We start from the raw sequence: 18985 nt of genomic DNA, 5'->3' as shown, positions 1-18985 counted from the left end.
AAGCCCCGGGAGTTTTAACGGGGTTCAAGGTAAAGACGCAATAACATCAATAAAATGTAAATGTTTTATTATATAAAATAAAAAACACGAGGAAATTTGACCATCCATAACAAGGTTATATGTTCCACTTAGCAGCACAAATACAACCAATACCACTCAACATGTTTTGCTTATAAAGCTTCTTCAGGAGTTACTGGCAAGTAGTAAATTATGCTAGGGATAACAAAGAAACAAGGATGAGTTCTCATGTTGGTTGTCTGATTAAGATAAACAAACAAAAATTGTTAATTAGAATAGGTACATTTGGCACAATTATCAATATTCAGGTTTTTGACAACCCAGGTGAGACTCGCCCTACACCTTTCACTCCAATTCTTATATTTCTGTATTCTCATGATTATAGATTTGTAATGATTTTGTGCGCATTGATAATTGTGCCAAATGTACATATTCTAATTTAACAATTTTTGTTTGTTTATCTTAATCAAACAACCAACATGAGAACTCATCCTTGTTTCTTTGTTATCCCTAGCATAATTTACTACTTACCAATAACTCCTGAAGAAGCTTTATAAGTGAAACATGTTGAGTGGTATTGGTCATATTTGTGCTGCTAAGTGGAACATATAACCTTGTTATGGATGGTCAAATTTTCTTTTGTTTTTTATTTGTATAATAAAACATTTAAATTTTATTGATGTTATTGCATCTTTACCTTTTCTTTACCTTGAACACCGTTAAAAATCCCAGGGCTTGTTACCCCTTTTCCCCTTCATTTCATTATATGTATATTGGAATGTGGTGTGTTTTCTGATTTATCTGCTTTTTAAAATATTTTTACCACTTTAATGCCACACCACCGCACCACATTTGCTTGCATTGCATGCAGACACGTTTGCAGTGCAGCCCCATAGACTTGCATTGGTCATGTTCAATGTCAGTAGCGTCTGCTGAATGCAAAATACTGTTTCATTTTTGCTGCAACATGTAAACAGCCTGAGTGGCAGAGTGCCCAGGTGGTTAGGGGGTGGTAAAACTCAACCGCCTGGTTTTACCAACCCCTTGCCACACTTGTGAATGAAGCCTTATAGACTAAATAGTACAAGTGTTCTTCATTAAGACAAGAAAGCAGGGATCTCTTGAATCTGAACTCCAGGCAAACATCTAAATGCACAATTCAAGTATATAATAATCAATATGTGGACTGCTTTACATGCCAAAGAATTTTAAATTCTGGCCAGCCAATTTTGTAATCCAGAAACCTCTGGCAGGCAACATGGCCAGCTTCTGTAGCAACAATACATCCAGGCCACCCCAGACTGTAATTGGAAAATGCGGGACACTGTTGAGAGTATGCACTCATCTCCTGCAAGCATGCTTACAGTGTTAAGCTGACTCTAGACAGATATGTACACTATATTACCAAAAGTATTGGGACGCCTGCCTTTACACACACATGAACTGCATCCCAGTCTTAGTCTGTAGGGTTCAGTATTGAGTTGGCCCATCCTTTGCAGCTATAACAGCTTGAACTTTTCTGGGAAGGCTGTCCACAAGGTTTAGGAGTGTGTCTATGGGAATGTTTGACCATTCTTACAGAAACGCATTTGTGCGGTCAGGCACTGATGTTGGATGAGAAGGCCTGGCTTGCAGTCTCCACTCTCATTCATTCAAAAGGTGTTTTGTCAGGTTTAGGCCAGGACTCTGTGCAGGCCAGTCAAGTTCCTCCACCCCAAACTCGCTCATTCATGTCTTTATGGACCTTGCTTTGTGCACTGGTGCGCAGACATGTTGGAACAGGAAGAGGCCATCTCCAAACCGTTCCCACAAAGTTGGGAACATGAAATTGTCCAAAATATCTTGGTATGCTTACACTTTAGGAGTTCCCTTCACTGAAACTAAGTGGTCAAGCCCAACCCTTGAAAAAAAAAAAAAACCCACACCATAATCCCCCCTCCACCAAATGATTTGGACCAGTGCACAAAGCAAGGTCCATAAAGACATGGATGAGTGAGTTTGGGGTGGAGGAACTTGACTGGCCTTCACAGAGTCCTGACGTCAACCCGATAGAACACCTTTGAGATGAATTGGACCGGAGACTGCGAGCCAGGCTTTCTCATCCACATCAGTGCCTGACCTCACAAATACGCTTGTGGAAGAATGGTCGAACATTCCCATAGACACACACCTAAACCTTGTGGGCAGCCTTCCCAGAAGAGTTGAAGCCAACTCAATATTGAACCCTACAGACTAATGCCATTAAACTTCATGTATGTGTATAGGTAGGCATCCCAATACTTTCGGGTAATACATAGTAGTGTAGGTCTTTCTCTGACATCATCCTGTAACATGCCTGACCAGCAGTTCTGCATCAAAAGTGAGGACTCCAGGGGCCCGGCCATAACCCAAGAATGTTGGACATCTGAGGAGACAAGACCTGTAGCAAATAAAAATCCGGTCTCCTGACCTGACAGACAGCATAACTGTGTAAATCGCAGGACTAGATGGACAGAAATAAAGACACTTGGCTCAAGTGTCTCCTCAGTCTCTGGTGACGCATTGTCACTGTCTAATAAATATCATTTTGTTTCCCTTCTTCTCAGATTGCCACTGATGCTGTAGAAAATATCCGTACTGTTGTTTCACTTACACGGGAGAGGACCTTTGAGGCTTTGTACGATGAGAAACTGGTGGGACCCTACAAGTAAGAAAATATGATATGTGTGTCTGGCAGAGCCGCATTCTCCAAATATGTCACCTTTCAAATCAGTAAAAAGAGATGAGCTTGGGTATCCTCCAAACTCAACACTAGCCATATTTGTGTTCTTCTTTACTCCAGTGAGCTGCGGGCCGCCGGGTCATTACGCCACACCGCCCACCTCTTTACTAACGTGATTACAGGGTGTCCCGCAACAAAAAAAATGTGCACGTTCGGAGTTCGGCTAGAGATAAGTTTGGAGGACACCCAAGCTCATTGTTATCAGCAAATCCTTTTTTTTTCTGGATTATTTAATAAGGTAGTGCAGAGAGCAGAAGTGATGCGTAAAGATAAGTGAACAAGTATATTAAAAAAAAATGAAAAAACCTATACAAGTAAAAGAATACAATCAACTTTCAAATAAAAGTATCCGATCAAGGAAAGATGAATTTTGATTGGTCTGGGTTACTGTGCTCTACTTACTTCTCTTTATTGAAAAGCCAAACTACTAGCTGGCCCAGCTTGGCCCAATGTAGGTATACATAAGTGATAACTGATCGGCCTCTGTGGAAGTTGTAAATTACAGTGCTAGCCTGAGCTACTACACTTCCAATATTTTCCAAGTGCCGTGCCGACTGGCAGCCCTCCTACATAGTGAGCACAGAAGGTGCTCGGCACAGCCAACATTCAAAGAATGTATTTTTCTCAATGAATGTGTTCTCTGAAGTGAAGAGGAGAGGCAGTGACATCATGATCTCCACCTTCAATGAGAGTCAGTCACACTCGCATGTCATGCAAATTGGATGCGGAGAAAACCCACATCCAATTTGCACATATGTGAACCCGGTCTTAGTGAATCTACCCCAATATACTGTAGGTTTGCAAAATATATCATCCCTGGAGTTCTGCTTTAAGGCCGGAGAAGTGGTGAAGAGGAAGAAAACCCACATAACTGGCCTGAAGACATTTGAAAAAGGTAATTATATATAATAAAAAGTAAAAATGCACTTCCGGGTGCGGTTGGGGGAGCTGAGCCCAGTCTTGGTCTTTAAGACTTTCAGGGCAAACTTGGACATATAGTGAGACTACAGTTAGAGAGAGATAGGTTGCCTAAGCTTGTTGTACTGTATATTTACAAAGAATGTTACTATTAGGAAATGTATATTGTAAGTTATTAAAACGTAATCTCTTTTCCTAGAAATGCTGTTAAAAAGGCTCACATCCATGGACTGACATTTGGGCTCTCTCAGGCCATCATGTACTTTGCTTACGCTGGGTGCTTCAGATTTGGTGCATGGCTTGTGGCGAATAATCACATGAATATAGAAGATGTATTCTTGTAAGTATTTTTTATTAATGTCTATGAAACATTTTGCCTTCTGATTAATGTTCAGTAATCCGTGTAATTTATCAGTGAACCAGAATCGATCTGCTAACCAAACTCTCTGAAGATGTCTCCTCTCCTACTTGAGTTAAGTAGATGGATTATTATTGAGAAAAATACACTGTAAGACTTTTGGTTGGTTTAAAGTGGTTCTAAAGCCTGAAATTTTTTTTTTTTTCCCTAATGCATTCTTTGCATTAAGGTAAAAAACCTTAAGTATAAGTGGGAGTGCAGCTCTCCCCCCTTATACTTACCTGAGCCCAATCTCAATCCAGCCCTGTGCACGAGAGTAGCGGCTCCTTCCACTCTCTCCCTCCTCATAGGCTCGGAGACCTCAGTGGGAGTCGTTAGCTCCCGATGCTGTCAATCACAGCCAGTGAGGAGGGAGCGGGGGGGCAGGGCCAGACTAATGTCAATGGACATAAACAGTGTGGCTCAGGAACACGTTTGTACGAGTGCCCTCATAGCAAGCGGCTTGCCACTGACTTTCCTGATCCGCATTCTTGCTCCACAACGATGACTTAGGACAGTGTTTCTCAACTCCAATCCTCAAGGCGCCCCAACAGGTCATGTTTTCAGGCCTACCATTATTTTGCACAGGTGATTTGATCAGTTTCACTGCCTTAGTAATTACCACAGCCGTTTCACCTGAGGAAAATCCTGAAAACATTATGTGTTGGGGCGCCTTGAGGACTGGAGTTGAGAAACACTGACTTAGGATACCCCTTATTTCACATTTTACCACAAACCAAATGTGCTGCAGAGGATGACCTAATATGATAGTAAAGCCTCTGTTTTTTTTCAGGTAAAATAAACAAACATGTTATACTTACCTGCTCTGTGCAGTGGTTTTGCATAGAGCAGCCCGGATCCCCCTCTTCTCGTGTCGTTCTTTGGCACTCCTGGCCCCTTCCTCCTGTTGAGTGCCCCCACAGCAAGCAACTTGCTATAGGGGCACCCAAGCCGAGTCACAGCTCCCTGTGGCCATTCAGACATGGAGCTTCGGCCCAGCCCCGTCCCCTTTCTCTTCTCATTGGCTGACAGACTTTGATTGACAGCAGCGGGAGCCAATAACGCCACACTGCTGTCTCTGCCAATGAGGAGGGGAGTCCCGGGCAGCCGAGACATCCCTACAACATCGCTGGATCTAGATGGACCTCAGGTAAGTATTAGGGGGGCTGAGGGGGGCTGCTGCACACAGAAGGCTTTTTATCTTAATGCATAGAATGCATTAAGATAAAAAAAAACTTCTGCCTTTACAATCACTTTAAGTCTAAAGTGTTACTTTCATAAATGCTGAACTGTACCTGCTAAAAATAATATTAGGTTCTGTTATTGATGACTGATTTAGTTATTTTTGCCCTTTCCCTTGACACTTTTCAAATATGTGTGCTGTGCTGAGTTTTCCACAGATTTGCTCAAGAAAAATGTTTCCTTCTCCGCAGGGTTTTCTCCGCTATTGTGTTTGGAGCCATGGCTTTGGGTCAGACCAGCTCTTTCGCTCCAGACTACGCCAAAGCCAAGATATCAGCTGCTCACATATTCAGCATGGTGGAGAGAGAGCCTCTCATAGACAGCTATAGTGATGCTGGACACGCTCCTGTATGTGATATTTTGTTTTTCGTTAACAGTTTATTTTTATCATTGTATTAAACGTGAAAGTCATAGTGATTTATATCCTCGAGCTTGTAGGATGACAATAAACCAATAATCAATGTGTATTGTGCAATAACATTTGCAGTACATGTTTTACCATCGTCCATTTGGGGACACAAGAATTCAGAAACTATTGGGTTATACTGCCGTCTACAGCAGATTGGGACACTGGCTAACAAAAAAGAGCCCTGAATACATAACTGAATTAAATGGGGGTTTCTTATATATTCCTATAGTTCTAATTTTTACTGTCAGGAAGATAAAGAACAATACGAATAATAGACATGGTGAACTACTTTTTCCAACATTGAACAATCACAAGGTTTAGGAAATTATACATTATAGAATTAGGAAACGCTAATAATCTATTGTATTTGTTGTAGGATGCAGCTAGTGATAAATACCAGTAGTGTTACAGAGATAGGAGTATCACTCATAGAATTTGTATGTAATTGCCTGCTTCATGTTATACAGTTTATACAATTTATATACATCTTACCAATTATATTAGTTTACTGACATGGAAAAACATTATTTTTGGTTGCAGTCAGACTGTGATGGAAATATTGCATTCCGGGGAGTCCAGTTCAATTATCCAACTCGACCAGACGTGCCCGTACTCCAAGGACTGGATGTCAGTGTGTCAAAGGGGCAAACCTTGGCACTAGTGGGCAGCAGTGGCTGCGGGAAGAGTACCACTGTCCAACTCTTGGAGAGATTCTATGATCCACTCAATGGAGATGTGGTAAATATGTAGCCATATATTGACAATAAAGAGAGCATATTGGATAACTGAAAATTGATACTTGGTACTTATAAGCCAGGAGTCTCCAAACTGTCCAAAAAAATGGGCCAGTTTACCGTCCCTCAGACTTTAGGGGTGCAGACTTTGGTCAGTAGGAATAGACAAGTCTCAGGCTTGATGGTCAGGCTTGATGGATTCATTCATTCAGTGGGAGTAAAAACATTACTGAATGCCTGTAGTCAGCAGAATGGGGAATAGTGCCCCATCATTAGTATCAGTGGAAGGAAGAGTGCCCCTTTGTTGGTATCAGGAGGAGAAATAGTCCCCCATTGTTGGTGTTAGTGGGAGAATTATAGCCCCATTGTTGGTGTCAGTGGGAAGAATGGTGCCTTCCTCAATGCAGGTGGTCAGGCACTATAGCTAGCTACTGTGTGCTTCATCTATAGCAGCCCCCTTTCCCTTAAGACAAGCAGGCCTACTGGTACTTGGTTGCCCCCAGGACTTATACACAATGCTATAGTGCCTGGCCACCACACTAGGGCAGATGCTAGCAGAGCAAACAACAGACTACTTGCAGTTTAGCAGACAGATAGCCTGGTTCTAAGAATGTCCAGGTAATAAGGCAGGCTGAGTTCAGGGAATAGTCCAATATGCGATCCAATGACAGTCCAGGTAACAAGGCAGGCTGAGTTCAGGGAATAGTCCAATATCCAATCCGGGTCATACACAGGGAAATCAAACAGCAAACCAAGGCAGACAAATGGGAGGCTTGAACAGGAACAATGCAGGTAACTGTCTCTATCACAAGCAAGGGATAGAGTGTTCCGTTTGCTTATATCAGGTGATTGATCAGATCAATCATCTTGCAGGTGAACACAGACAGGGGAAAAGCAACAGCCAACACCCGGGTGATGGAATGAGGAACAGGGGCACTAAGTGATAATGACAGTCCCATTGTTGGTGTCAGTGGGAGAAATATAGCCCCATTGTTGGTGTCAGTGGGAGGAATGGTGCCCCATCATTGGTATCAGTGGGAGGAATAATGCCCCATTGTTAGTGTCAGTGGGAGGAATAGTGCCCCATCATTGGTGTCAGTGGGAGGAATGGTGTACTATTGTTGGTGTCAGTGGGAGTAATGGTGCCCCATTGTTGGTGTCAGTGGGAGTAATGGTGCCCCATTGTTGGTGTCAGTGGGAGTAATGGTGCCCCATCATTGGTATCAGTAGGAGCAATAATGCCCCACTGTTGGTGTCAGGGAAAGGAATGGTGTGTCATTGTTGGTGTCAGTGGCAAGAATAATGCCTCATATCAGTGGAAATAGTGCTCCGAGGGTCGGATAAAAGCAAGCAAAGGGTGGCATCTGACCTGCGGGCTACAGTTTGGAGAACACTGCCCTCAGCCAATAACTACTTATCCAATAGTTTAAGTGTACCTGTGGGTAACCATTCCTAGTTTTCTAGAAAATCTCTGAACCCATCTTAAGGTGAATTACAACAAGTTTTTTACCCTAAATATCGCCCTACTTACCTGTAAAAATACAGTAACTTTAAAATCCCTTTACTGACCTTTTCCCAAAACATATAATATTTCCTTATGTTGTTTTTTTACCTTTTCTTTTTGTCATACCAGCATTGGTTATATCCTGTCCTTGTTGATTATAGCTTTGTTGTATGCGTATTGGCAATTTTTTAGCAAAACAAATATGGAAGGCGAGGCTCACTTGAAATCAGAGGATAGGTCGCCTCTTCTTATGTCACCGATAGGGATGCCAAGTAGAGAATGATAAACAATTAGGGTGCCCTCATTATTAGACATAATACTCATTGTTTTGAGGTCGTTTAGAATGGAGATCATTTGGCACCAGATTACTGAAAAATTGACCAATAAGGTCCCAAGAAAATGGAATAATAATATGCGAGACATAAAGTTTGGCACCTCGTGTGCTAGTCTTGTGTTTTCTTAGCAGAATTTACAAAGCAAAATTTAATAATAAGAAATCTGTTGTGGGGATAAAAGGTCTCTTCAATCCTAATATTGCATGTATGTGATAGAGATAGTTCAGCAGCATGAATTGTATGAAATCTGAGTGATGCCTTACATTAGGAGTGTCAAACTCAATTTCATCGTGGGCCGCATCAGCATTATGATTGTCCTCAAAAGGGCCGGTTGTATCTGTAATATTAGATGTCCAGCACATCCCCTCCCCTTACATTAGATGTCACGAGCCACCCCACCATTAGAAGTTGAGTCCCCTACTCTCCCTAACATCACAGTGCACCCCCTTTCCTTATGCTGCTACTGGGAAGAAGCTGGATGCATTGCTTGAAAGCAGAAAGTAGGGGTCTGGAGGAGGAACAGAGGAGGGCTGGAGCTCTCCTGCACATGAAATGGCCTGGAGGGCCGGATTCGGCCCGCGGGCCTTGTGTTGACACCTGTGCCTTACATTGTAAAGCCGTGATCCAGTGTGTGACAGCTATCATTGTGTGTCTCTTGCAGTGCATAGATGGTTCTGATGTGAAGGCTTTGAACATCCAGTGGCTGCGGGCACAGATGGGTATCGTATCCCAGGAGCCCATGCTATTTGACTGCAGCATAGCAGAGAACATTGCTTATGGCGACAACAGTCGAAAGGTGACACCAGAAGAGATTGAACAGGCGGCCAAGGAGGCCAATATTCAGACCTTCATCGAGTCTCTTCCTGATGTAAGTCTCAGCTCTGTACTGTCTTATTGTCTGATAGTCATGTCTATTATATTACATAACATTGTAAATTTTAAGGCAGCATTCACACTTCAGCGTTTTGAATCACGGGCAGATTTGCCACAAATCTGCCCTGCAATTTGAAAACGCTGATGTGTGAATGACAAATCGCGGGACTTGCATTTGAGATACCATTCATTTGAATGACACCTCAAATCGCGGTGCGGACCTGTCATGATTGTCGGTATCGTGGGAAGAATGTTGCCCAAAAAAAGTTCAAGAGCTACTTTTGGGCGACATGCTTCCCACGATGTGGGTTGCCGCGACTGCAGCGCGATTTATCGCACGACAATCACAGCAGACCCGCACTGCGATTTGCGGTGTCATTCAAATGAATGGTATCTCAAATGCGAATCCCATTGTCATTCACACATCAACGCTTTCAAATCGCGGGCAGATTTGCTGCAAATTCAAAACGCTGAAGTGTGAATGCAGCCTGAGAGGGAATGTAGTTTTTGTTATTTTTTCTATATTGTCCAGTTTCTTTTTAGGCTAGGTTCACATCTGTGCGAGTCGTTCCTGTTGTGGGTCCACACCTGTTCCCACAGCCACAACCACCGTCACAAAAAACGCACTGGAATCCTAATGGCACATTGTATGCACTGAAAGTTGCACCCGCACTGGGAACCGCACTGCACTTGAGGTCCCTGTGCAGACTGTGTTCTCTAAAAGGGAGCAGGGACCTTTTCCCTGCGTTTCAGAAGGCACGGCAGCCCATTCAAATGTTTTGGATGCCGTGACAGTGTAAAACCCGGCTCGCAGAGCTGCATATGTGTAAACCTAGCCAGAATCAGGTAAATATAAATATTATATATGAATACAGGCAGGAGGTCAGGTTCTATGCAAGGTCTATCCTCTGTGAGGTCTCTTTTTTTTTTTAGGTAGCTGCTGTGGCTAAACATAGGCTTGAATAAGTGAGAGAATGGACACCCCCCTCCATTAACATACACTATATTACCAAGAGTATTGGGACGCCTGCCTTTACATGCACATGAACTTATTGGCATCCCAGTCTTAGTCCGTAGGGTTCAATATTGAGTTGGCCCACCCTTAGTAGCTTTAACAGCTTCAATAATTCTGGGAAGGCCGTCCACAAGGTTTAGGAGAGTGTCTGATGGAATTTTTGACCATTCTTCCAGATGATGTTAGATGAGAAGGCCTGGCTCGCAGTCTCCGCTCTAATTCATCCCAAAGGTGTTCTATCGGGTTGAGGTCAGGACTCTGTGCAGGCCAGTCAAGTTCCTCCACCCCAGACTCGCTCATCCATGTCTTTATGGACCTTGCTTTGTGCACTGGTCCAAATCATTTGGTGGAGGGGGGATTATGGTGTGGGGTGGTTTTTCAGGGGTTAGGCTTGGCCCCTTAGTTCCAGTGAAGGGAACTTTTAAGGCGTCAGCATACCAAGACATTTTGGACAATTTCATGCTCCCAACTTTGTGGGAACAGTTTGGGGATGGCCCCTTCCTGTTCCAACATGACTGCCCACCAGTGCACAAAGCAAGGTCCCTAAAGACATGGATGAGCGAATTTAGGGTGGAGGAACTTGACTGGCCTGCACAGAGTCCTGACCTCAACCCAATCGAACACCTTTAGAATGAATTAGAGCAGAGACTGTGGGCCAGGCCTTTTAGTCCTACATCAGTGCCTGACCTCACAAATGCGCTTCTGAAGGAATGGTCAAAGATTCCCTGGCACACTCCTAAACCTTATGGACAGCCTTCCCAGAAGAGTTGAAGCTGTTATAGCTGCAAAGGGTGGGCCAAGTCAATATTGAACCCTATGGATTTAGACTGGGATGCCATTAACCTCCTTAGCGGTAATCCCAAGTGTGGCTCAGGGTGGATTTTCAGTACCAAAAGCGGTAACCCCGAGCCACACTCGGGATCGCATCGCAGGATCCAGGCAAAGTTACTTACCTTGTCCCCAGGATCCTGCGATGTCTCTCCACTGTGTGTGCGGGCTGTGTCCTCCGCTGCATCTATCACAGTGCCGGGCTCCGTTCCCTGTGAGTGTTGCGACGCACGGGGACGGAGCACGGCGCCAAATTCAAAAAGTAAAAACACACACAATACATACAGTACACTGTAATCTTACAGATTACATTACTGTATCAATTTATTTCACATCCCTTTTGTCCCCAGTGCTTTGTCCAGTGCCCTGCATGCAGTTTTATAAATACTGTTCTTTCTGCCTGGAAACTGGGGATTGTCCATAGCAACCAAAAAGTGTCCCTTTACATCAAAAGCGGTTTTAGACCAGCTAGAAAACAACGATAATAAATTAGAATCACTTGCAGAATTGAGCGATTTGTGGGGAAATCCGTCATCAAACACTGAAAGTAACGACAGCGACAATTCTGCAACTGAGCAAATTTCAGGGTTTTTGATTTGATTACTTATATATAATATTATATTATTATTTGTTATAATTATTTAGTTATTTATTATATTATAATTTATGATTTCGTGTTTCAAACGTTATCATACCCGGGAGTGTGTGTGTTACAGGCCTACAATATAAAACGCCAAATTTCCATGCAAAACATTGTACCGTTTTGAGCATCAAAAATCTGAAATAATCATATCGCCAGGAAGGTTAAAGTTTATATGCGTGTAAAGGCAGGCGTCCCAATACTTTTGGTAATATAGTGTAGATCGCAGCTCTTGATTTTCTGCCAGAAATCATAGCATTACTACTGGGCTTTCTTATTTTAAAGCCTAGCATGATTTACAGAGTGTCGTGAATTCATCCTATAATAAATAATAATTTGAAAAATAAAGATATTTTATCTAAGTAGAAAAAATGTGTGCATTCACGTGTGTTGTGATTTTTATGTGCATAATTACAGTCTGCATCTCTAATGGCGTGTTGCCTTTCTACAGAAATACAATACTCGTGTTGGAGACAAGGGCACACAGCTGTCTGGAGGTCAGAAGCAGAGGATCGCCATAGCACGAGCCCTTATTCGAAGGCCTAAAATCCTGCTGCTGGATGAGGCCACATCTGCTCTGGACACTGAGAGCGAAAAGGTAAAGCAGTAGATTTGTGCAGTACTCTTGGCTGGTCTCGAAAAATTTTGGTCAGTGTTGACTGAAGAGCTATAGGGTGGATTTATTCAAATCGGAGACTGAAAAATCTTATGGAGCTGTGCATGGTAGCCAATCCGCTTCCAACGTCAGCTTGTTCAATTAAGCTTTGACAAAAAAAACCTGGAAGCTGATTGGTTTCTATGCAGAGCTGCACCAGATTTTGCAATCTCCAGTTTAGTAAACCACCCCCTATGTGTATTACTCAGTAGCACTTCAAAGATCAGTTTAACTTGGGACTCCATGCTTACACATTTTCAATTTCTAAAAAGGCTCCGTAGCCACAATAATATTTCATGCTGAGCTAAAAGTCCAAATGAAAAGATACCCATAAAGCTATTCTTTAGAAATCCACCCTTCCCTTATCAACTGTCCCCACTCCTCCAAGATCTTTGTTGTGTGTCCCACCAGGAGCTGCACAGCTCGCTTTACCTTCCCCTTCAGGATGACTTCAGGGATGGTTACTTTGGGTTTTCATTAGTTTTGGGGGATGTCATGTTGTGAGGGCTCCTACAACCTTGGCATCTTTCTACAAGATTAGTTGCCTGGCCAGGTAGCCCTTTCCTCATTGCGGAAACATCTATCCCTTCTTTTAGAGTTAAAAGTACAAGTCTTGGGCCTCTTAGGTTGACTTTTCAGTCTCTATGAGTTCTTTAGGGTGAAACATGTTAAAGTGAGGCGTGGTGTGGGTGGGCTCTTCTGTGATCTAGTCTTGGAATAATAAAGCAACCAGTGAGCCCTGAGCGCGAAACTGTCAAACGAACAGTGGAAGCATATCCTGGAAATAGGTCCCTTAAGCACCCTGTCACCATCACAATCAGTGTCACACTTAATACTGCTGCATAGAGCATATAAGACACCTCAGAAACTATTTTTATATGGGTGGAGGATGGACGCTAAATGCCCAAGATGTAGGGACCCAAAAGGAGACCTAGTTCATATGATGTGGAGGTGCCCCAAGCTAAATAGGTACTGGAGTGAAGTTATTGGAAAAATAAGTAAGGTATTTTGAATAACTCTTGACCTAGACCCCAAGATATGCCTACTGGGTTATATGGAAAAGGATAATAACGTGTGGGGGAGACAAATAGCAATAGTTAGATGCCTTTTTCTTACACGGAAGTTGATAGCAAGGAGGTGGCTGGTGTTAAATCCACCAACCTGCGTAGAATGGGAGGGTGAGGTTAATAAAACAATAAGCAAGGGAAGATTTGTGTATAATAAAAGGGGAAATGCCAAAATGTTTAAACAAATATGGGAATGCTGGATTATCAGATAAGGGAAGGGTGCGATGTAGAATTAAGGATAATGGGACCCTCTCTCTCGTGGATTCCAGGAAATTATTTTTTTTCTCTCTTCTTTTCTACCTTTTGGAATTATGTATAGTGAATAAATTAAAAAAAAAAAAAGTATATTATTTTTGATAGGGGAGAAATGAATGGTAGTGCATTATATAAATAAAGGTATGTATGTTAAATTTTGGGGTGGTGGGTTAAAAGAGTAAGTGAAGGATGTACAAAAATGTGTATTTGTTCTCTTTCTTTTTATATGAATAAAAAATTACTTGATTTAAAAAAAAAATAAGTAAGGCTTGGTGTGGGTGGTCTCTTCTGTGATCTAGTCTTGGAATAATAAAGCAACCAGTGAGCCCTGAGAGCGAAACTGTCACACTCATGACAGCTAACCAGTGCAAATGTGACCCGCTACATAATTGATCTAGACCAGTCTCCAAACTTTCTAAACAAAGGGCCAGTTTATTGTCCTTCAGACTTTAGGGGGGGCAAACTGTGGCCTTTGGGAGTAGAAAAGGTCACAACATCAGTGGGAAAAAACAATGCCCCATCTTTGGTGTCAGTGGGAGGAATTGTGCCCCATCGTTGGTGCCATCGGGCCCCATTGCTGGTTTTTATTGGGAGAAATTGCGACCCATTGTTGGTGTCATTGGGAGAAATTGTACCCCATCATTGGTGTCATTGGGAGGAATTGTGCCCCTTCATTGGGTTCAGTGGGGGGGAATTATGCCCCGTTTTTGGGTTTCCATGGATGAAAGCGTGCCCAAAGGGCTGGATAAAAGCAGGCAAAGGGCCTCATCTGGTCTCCAAACTGCAGTTTGGAGACCACTGATCTAGACCATGTAAGCAAATGCTATGCCACCACCATAGACTTTGGGAGAAAATTGTGTTTTTGTGGACTTCATTATCACCACTCCCAGTTAAAATCAGACTTAAATTCTGTGCTTTACTAACTGAGCAAGCATTATAGGAGGAGAAGACAGATAGTGGCATACAATATATCAAGAACACTGTAAACAAAAGGGCTAAGTGGCATAGAAAGCACAATCTAGGTTGTTCTCTTCACCATGTCCCCTTTGTTTACATTTGCCCGTTGGCTGGGGAATCTCCTGATCAGCAGTTGACTGTGGTCAAGGATGATCCATTGGTTACTAGGATGTCAGCATCCTAGCAAACAGCAAACCCTGAGTTGGAAGCTGTCACAGCTCCCTGTGCAAACATGCATTTCCTGCTCTTTACTACATTGTGGGCCCACACCGAGCACTGGCCTGTATATGTACACCTGAATATGTTGCACGTGTCAGAACAAAACAATGGCAAGCCTTTCATGAATTAGGTGTAAGGGACCATAAAAGTGTTGCAAATGCTTTATTGAATCGTCCCCAGAATTGTTCATGGCACCAGATTGTAGGCAGGGTTTTTAGCTGTTGTTAACTTGTAAAGGGAGAGGCTAAAAGGGTTTGTTGGATGCATTTGGAGATTTCTGCAACTCTTATGCCGCGTACACACGAGCGGACTTTACGGCAGACTTTGCCCGGCAGACTTTTCGACTGACTTTCTGAATGAACGGACTTGCCTACACGCAATCAACCAAAGTCCGTCGAATTCGTACGTGATGACGTACGACCGGACTAAAACAAGGAAGTTCATAGCCAGTAGCCAATAGCTGCCCTAGCGTGGCTTTTTGTCCGTCGAACTAGCATACAGACGAGCGGACTTTTCGACCGGACTCGAGTCCGTCTGATAGATTTGAAACACGTTTCAAATCTAAGTCCGTCCAACTTTTGAGAAAACAAAGTCCGCTGGAGCCCACACACGATCGAATTGTCGGACGAAATCCCGTCCGCCGGGCAAAGTCTGCTGTAAAGTTCGCTCGTGTGTACGCGGCAATAATATAAACACCAACCTACTGTCAAATATGAAAACCAAGATTGTAGGTTTGTTGAACTTTTTGGACTGTACACTCCCCTTACTGATGAAGCTACAGGATGAAGATGCTGGTAGATAAGAATAGTAGTCCAGGGATTTTTTTTAAGTCCCCTGTGTTTTTTATTTAGTATTATGCATATGAATGTTTGGCTTCCCTTTAAAACAAAGCCTGCTTTCCCAATGGGTGTGTACAACGTGTAATTTGCTGAGTACTTAATGCATGTGCTCTTTTCCCCTCCAGGTCGTACAGGAAGCTCTGGATAAAGCTCGACAGGGTCGTACCTGTATAGTGATCGCCCACCGACTATCCACCATTCAGAATGCAGACAAAATCGCTGTTATCCAAAATGGGAAGGTCGTAGAACTGGGAACACATCAACAACTGCTGCAGATGAAAGGGTTCTACCACTCTCTTGTCAGTATACAGCTGGGATCCACATGAGTGGAGATAGCGTTATCCTGCCTGACATGTCAGGAATAGATCGAAGCTTACTGACTTGGATTGTATTATGAAGCCAAAGATCTCATGGGGACCAGCTCTATGGACAATGTTCCTGCCAACCTGTACTGTACCAATTCAAATACAGAGCTCTCTCTCTTTGCTGCTCCAACACTGAACACACCTGTTTGTTGGGAACATCATTTTGAAGTTTGACATTTATTAAAAGTGAATTCCAGTTTCCAGAAAACTTTTATATCTATGCATAAGTTATAGCTTTATTTGTATCTACATTGAAATTTAAAAATCATTTCTTAGCAACTGAGTAAAAATGCACTGGATAATACACAGGAGTTTCCACTGTAAGAATAAATTGAATTTGCTGCAGTGGTTAAGAGACACGGAATATTACTTCTTACTCTTAAAGGATAAGTGCACTTTTGCTTTTATAATACAGTTTATCAGGAGACACCCAGCAACTTATACAACCATGCCAAAAAGTTTTAAGAATGACACAAATATAAATTTTCACAAAGTCTGCTGCTTTAGTGTTTTTAGATCCTTTTGTCAGATGTTACTATGGTATACTGAAGTATAATCACAAGCATTTCATAAGTGTCAAAAGCTTTTATTGACAATTACATTAGGTTTATGCAAAGAGTCAATATTTTTAGTGTTGACCCTTCTTTTTTAAGACCTCTGCAATTAGCTCTGGCATGCTGTCAATCAATTTCTGGGCCACATCCTGACTGTCTCTTGAGGATTGACCACAAGTTCTCAATAGGATTAAGGTCTGGGGAGGTGTCTGGCCATGGCCACAAAATTTTGATGTTTTGTTCCCCAAGTCACTTAGTTATCACGTTTGTCTTATGGCATGGTGCTCCATCATGCTGGGAAAGGCATTGTTCATCACCAAACTGTTCTTGGATAGTTGGGAGAAGTTGCTCTCGGAGGATGTTTTTGTACCATTCTTTATTCATGGCTGTGTTCAAAATTGTGAGTGAACCCACTCCCTTGTCTGAGAAGCAACCCCACACATGAATGGTCTCAGGATGCTTTACTGTTGGCTTGACACAGGACTGATGGTAGCGCTCACCTTTTCTTCTCCAGACAAGGTTTTTTTCCAGATGCCCCAAACAATGGGAAAGGGGATTAACCAGAGAAAATGACTTTACCCCAGTCCTCAGCAGTCCAATCCCTGTACCCTTTGCAGAATATCAGTCTGTTCCTGATGTTTTTCCTGGAGAGAAGTGACTTCTTTGCTGCCCTTTTTCCTGGTGAGAAGTGGCTTCTCTGCTGCCCTTGACATCAGGCCATCCTCCAAAAGTCTTCACCTCACTGTGCAATCGGATGCACTCACACCTGCCTGCTACCATTCCTGAGCAAGCTCTGCACTGGTGGTGCCCCGATCCTGCAGATGAACCAACTGTATTAGATGGTCCTGGCTGAGGCTGGACTTTCTTGGGCACCCTGAACCCTTCTTCACAAATGCAGTGGAAATGTTTTTTATGGGATTAGGTTCATTTTCATGGCAAAGAGGGACGTTGCAATTCATCAGATCACTCTTTAAAACATTATGGAGTATATGACAAATTGCCATTGTAAAAACGGAGGCAGCAGACTTTGTGAAAATTAATACTTGTGTCATTCTCAAAACTTTTGGCCACGGCTGTACTATTGCCTTTGACCTAATAGCTGTTATCACAGACAGATCAGTAAAAAGGTTGCTCTGTTTACAGTCAGGTGTCTGCATTCTACACTGAAGTGCACTGCAGTCCACACATCAACACAAAGACAGCACTGAGGATTGATTCCAAATGATTATGTCATTTTCTTTTTACCACAATTGTACACTTATCCATTAACAGTACACCTTGTCACAGTGACTCGCTGTGTCCATCCATGCTTCATAGAAAAAAGTAGCCGTCAGTAAGCGGCTTCTGGAGTTGTTAAAGGCAAAAAATGGCATTACTTTTCTGCCAAACAGTGCAAACTAAAATAAAAACGGTTATGACTATGTGTGCTGCATATTTATCATTGAGTGCTGTGTTTTGTCTGGAGGTCTCCTTTAGCATTGCAAATTAGCTCAGAGTATATTGGCTGGAGAAATGTTGGCAAAGACATAGATAAATGAACGAGAGATGTGTTTTGTATGATGATTTTCCACTCCTGATGGCAAAAATGTTTTGATAAAATGTTTGTTGTCTGTATTTTCCGTTCTAACAAAGGGAACATACGTTAACCCTGATGCCTTTTTTTTTGACAAAATATTTTTTACACTGAGAACATCATATACCTCTTATTTAATAAATGTTTTTGATTACTTGATAATTTGATTCCAGAAGAAAGATTATTTCGCTGCTACATCCTTTGTTAGTTTTTTTAATGTCATTTCAGTTCTGAACCAAATTGTATTGATGGCAGTAAAAAAAATAAAAATGTCTTTCCTAGCATTTAAGACTGGTTTAATGTTTAGTTCCGACTATGTCTTCATACTCTGACCTGGGAACATGTAAGGCTCCATGCACACTTCAGATACTCCCCCACCCAGTTGATCCAGCATTGTCCAGCTGAAATCCTCTTCTCTTCTGACAGGGCTTGGTCCCGTGCCGCCATGTTTTTGTATATCATCATTGAGAGGCTGCTGGCTGTTCTGGGTTCAGCTGGTGCTCTTCCTGGTGGTGTCCCGTTAGGCCCACCCCCTCCAATTTTACTGAATGAAAGGCTTTGCCTGCTGGGATACGTGATGTGCATAGCCCAGAAGGCAAAGGAAGTGCATGTAATTTGCCTAGGCCAGCCTTTTTCAACCAGGGTACCTTCAGGGGTGTCTTCAGGGGTGCCTTGGGAAAATACCTAGAAACTGCCCAAAAACTGTATACAAGCCAGCGGGTGGATCAAGCCTGCCTATTATTTACACAAAGCCACAGGTTTTGATTGTACACCATTGACACAGAAACAGCTTTTCTCAAAATATGGGACGAAGCCCTTGAAGCAGC

General features: G+C 42.6%; 1 protein-coding gene across 1 annotated transcript in view; it reads left to right on the top strand.

Moving 5' to 3' along the window:
• Positions 1 to 18442, top strand: part of LOC141144225 (ATP-dependent translocase ABCB1-like) — a 134145-nt gene extending 115703 nt beyond the window's left edge. The window contains 9 exon segments of the mRNA XM_073629683.1: positions 2604 to 2704; positions 3897 to 3946; positions 3949 to 3985; positions 3987 to 4037; positions 5528 to 5684; positions 6286 to 6483; positions 8980 to 9186; positions 12126 to 12272; positions 15792 to 18442. Coding sequence (XP_073485784.1) covers positions 2604 to 2704; positions 3897 to 3946; positions 3949 to 3985; positions 3987 to 4037; positions 5528 to 5684; positions 6286 to 6483; positions 8980 to 9186; positions 12126 to 12272; positions 15792 to 15992 — 1149 coding nt within the window. The 3' untranslated portion in view covers positions 15993 to 18442.
• Positions 18443 to 18985: the final 543 nt, after the last annotated feature.

Source organism: Aquarana catesbeiana, linkage group LG05, assembly GCF_042186555.1.
Source record: "Aquarana catesbeiana isolate 2022-GZ linkage group LG05, ASM4218655v1, whole genome shotgun sequence".
Classification (NCBI taxonomy): domain Eukaryota; kingdom Metazoa; phylum Chordata; class Amphibia; order Anura; family Ranidae; genus Aquarana; species Aquarana catesbeiana.
Note: the sequence above shows the minus strand (reverse complement) of the source record. Positions and strands in the feature narration are given on the sequence as shown.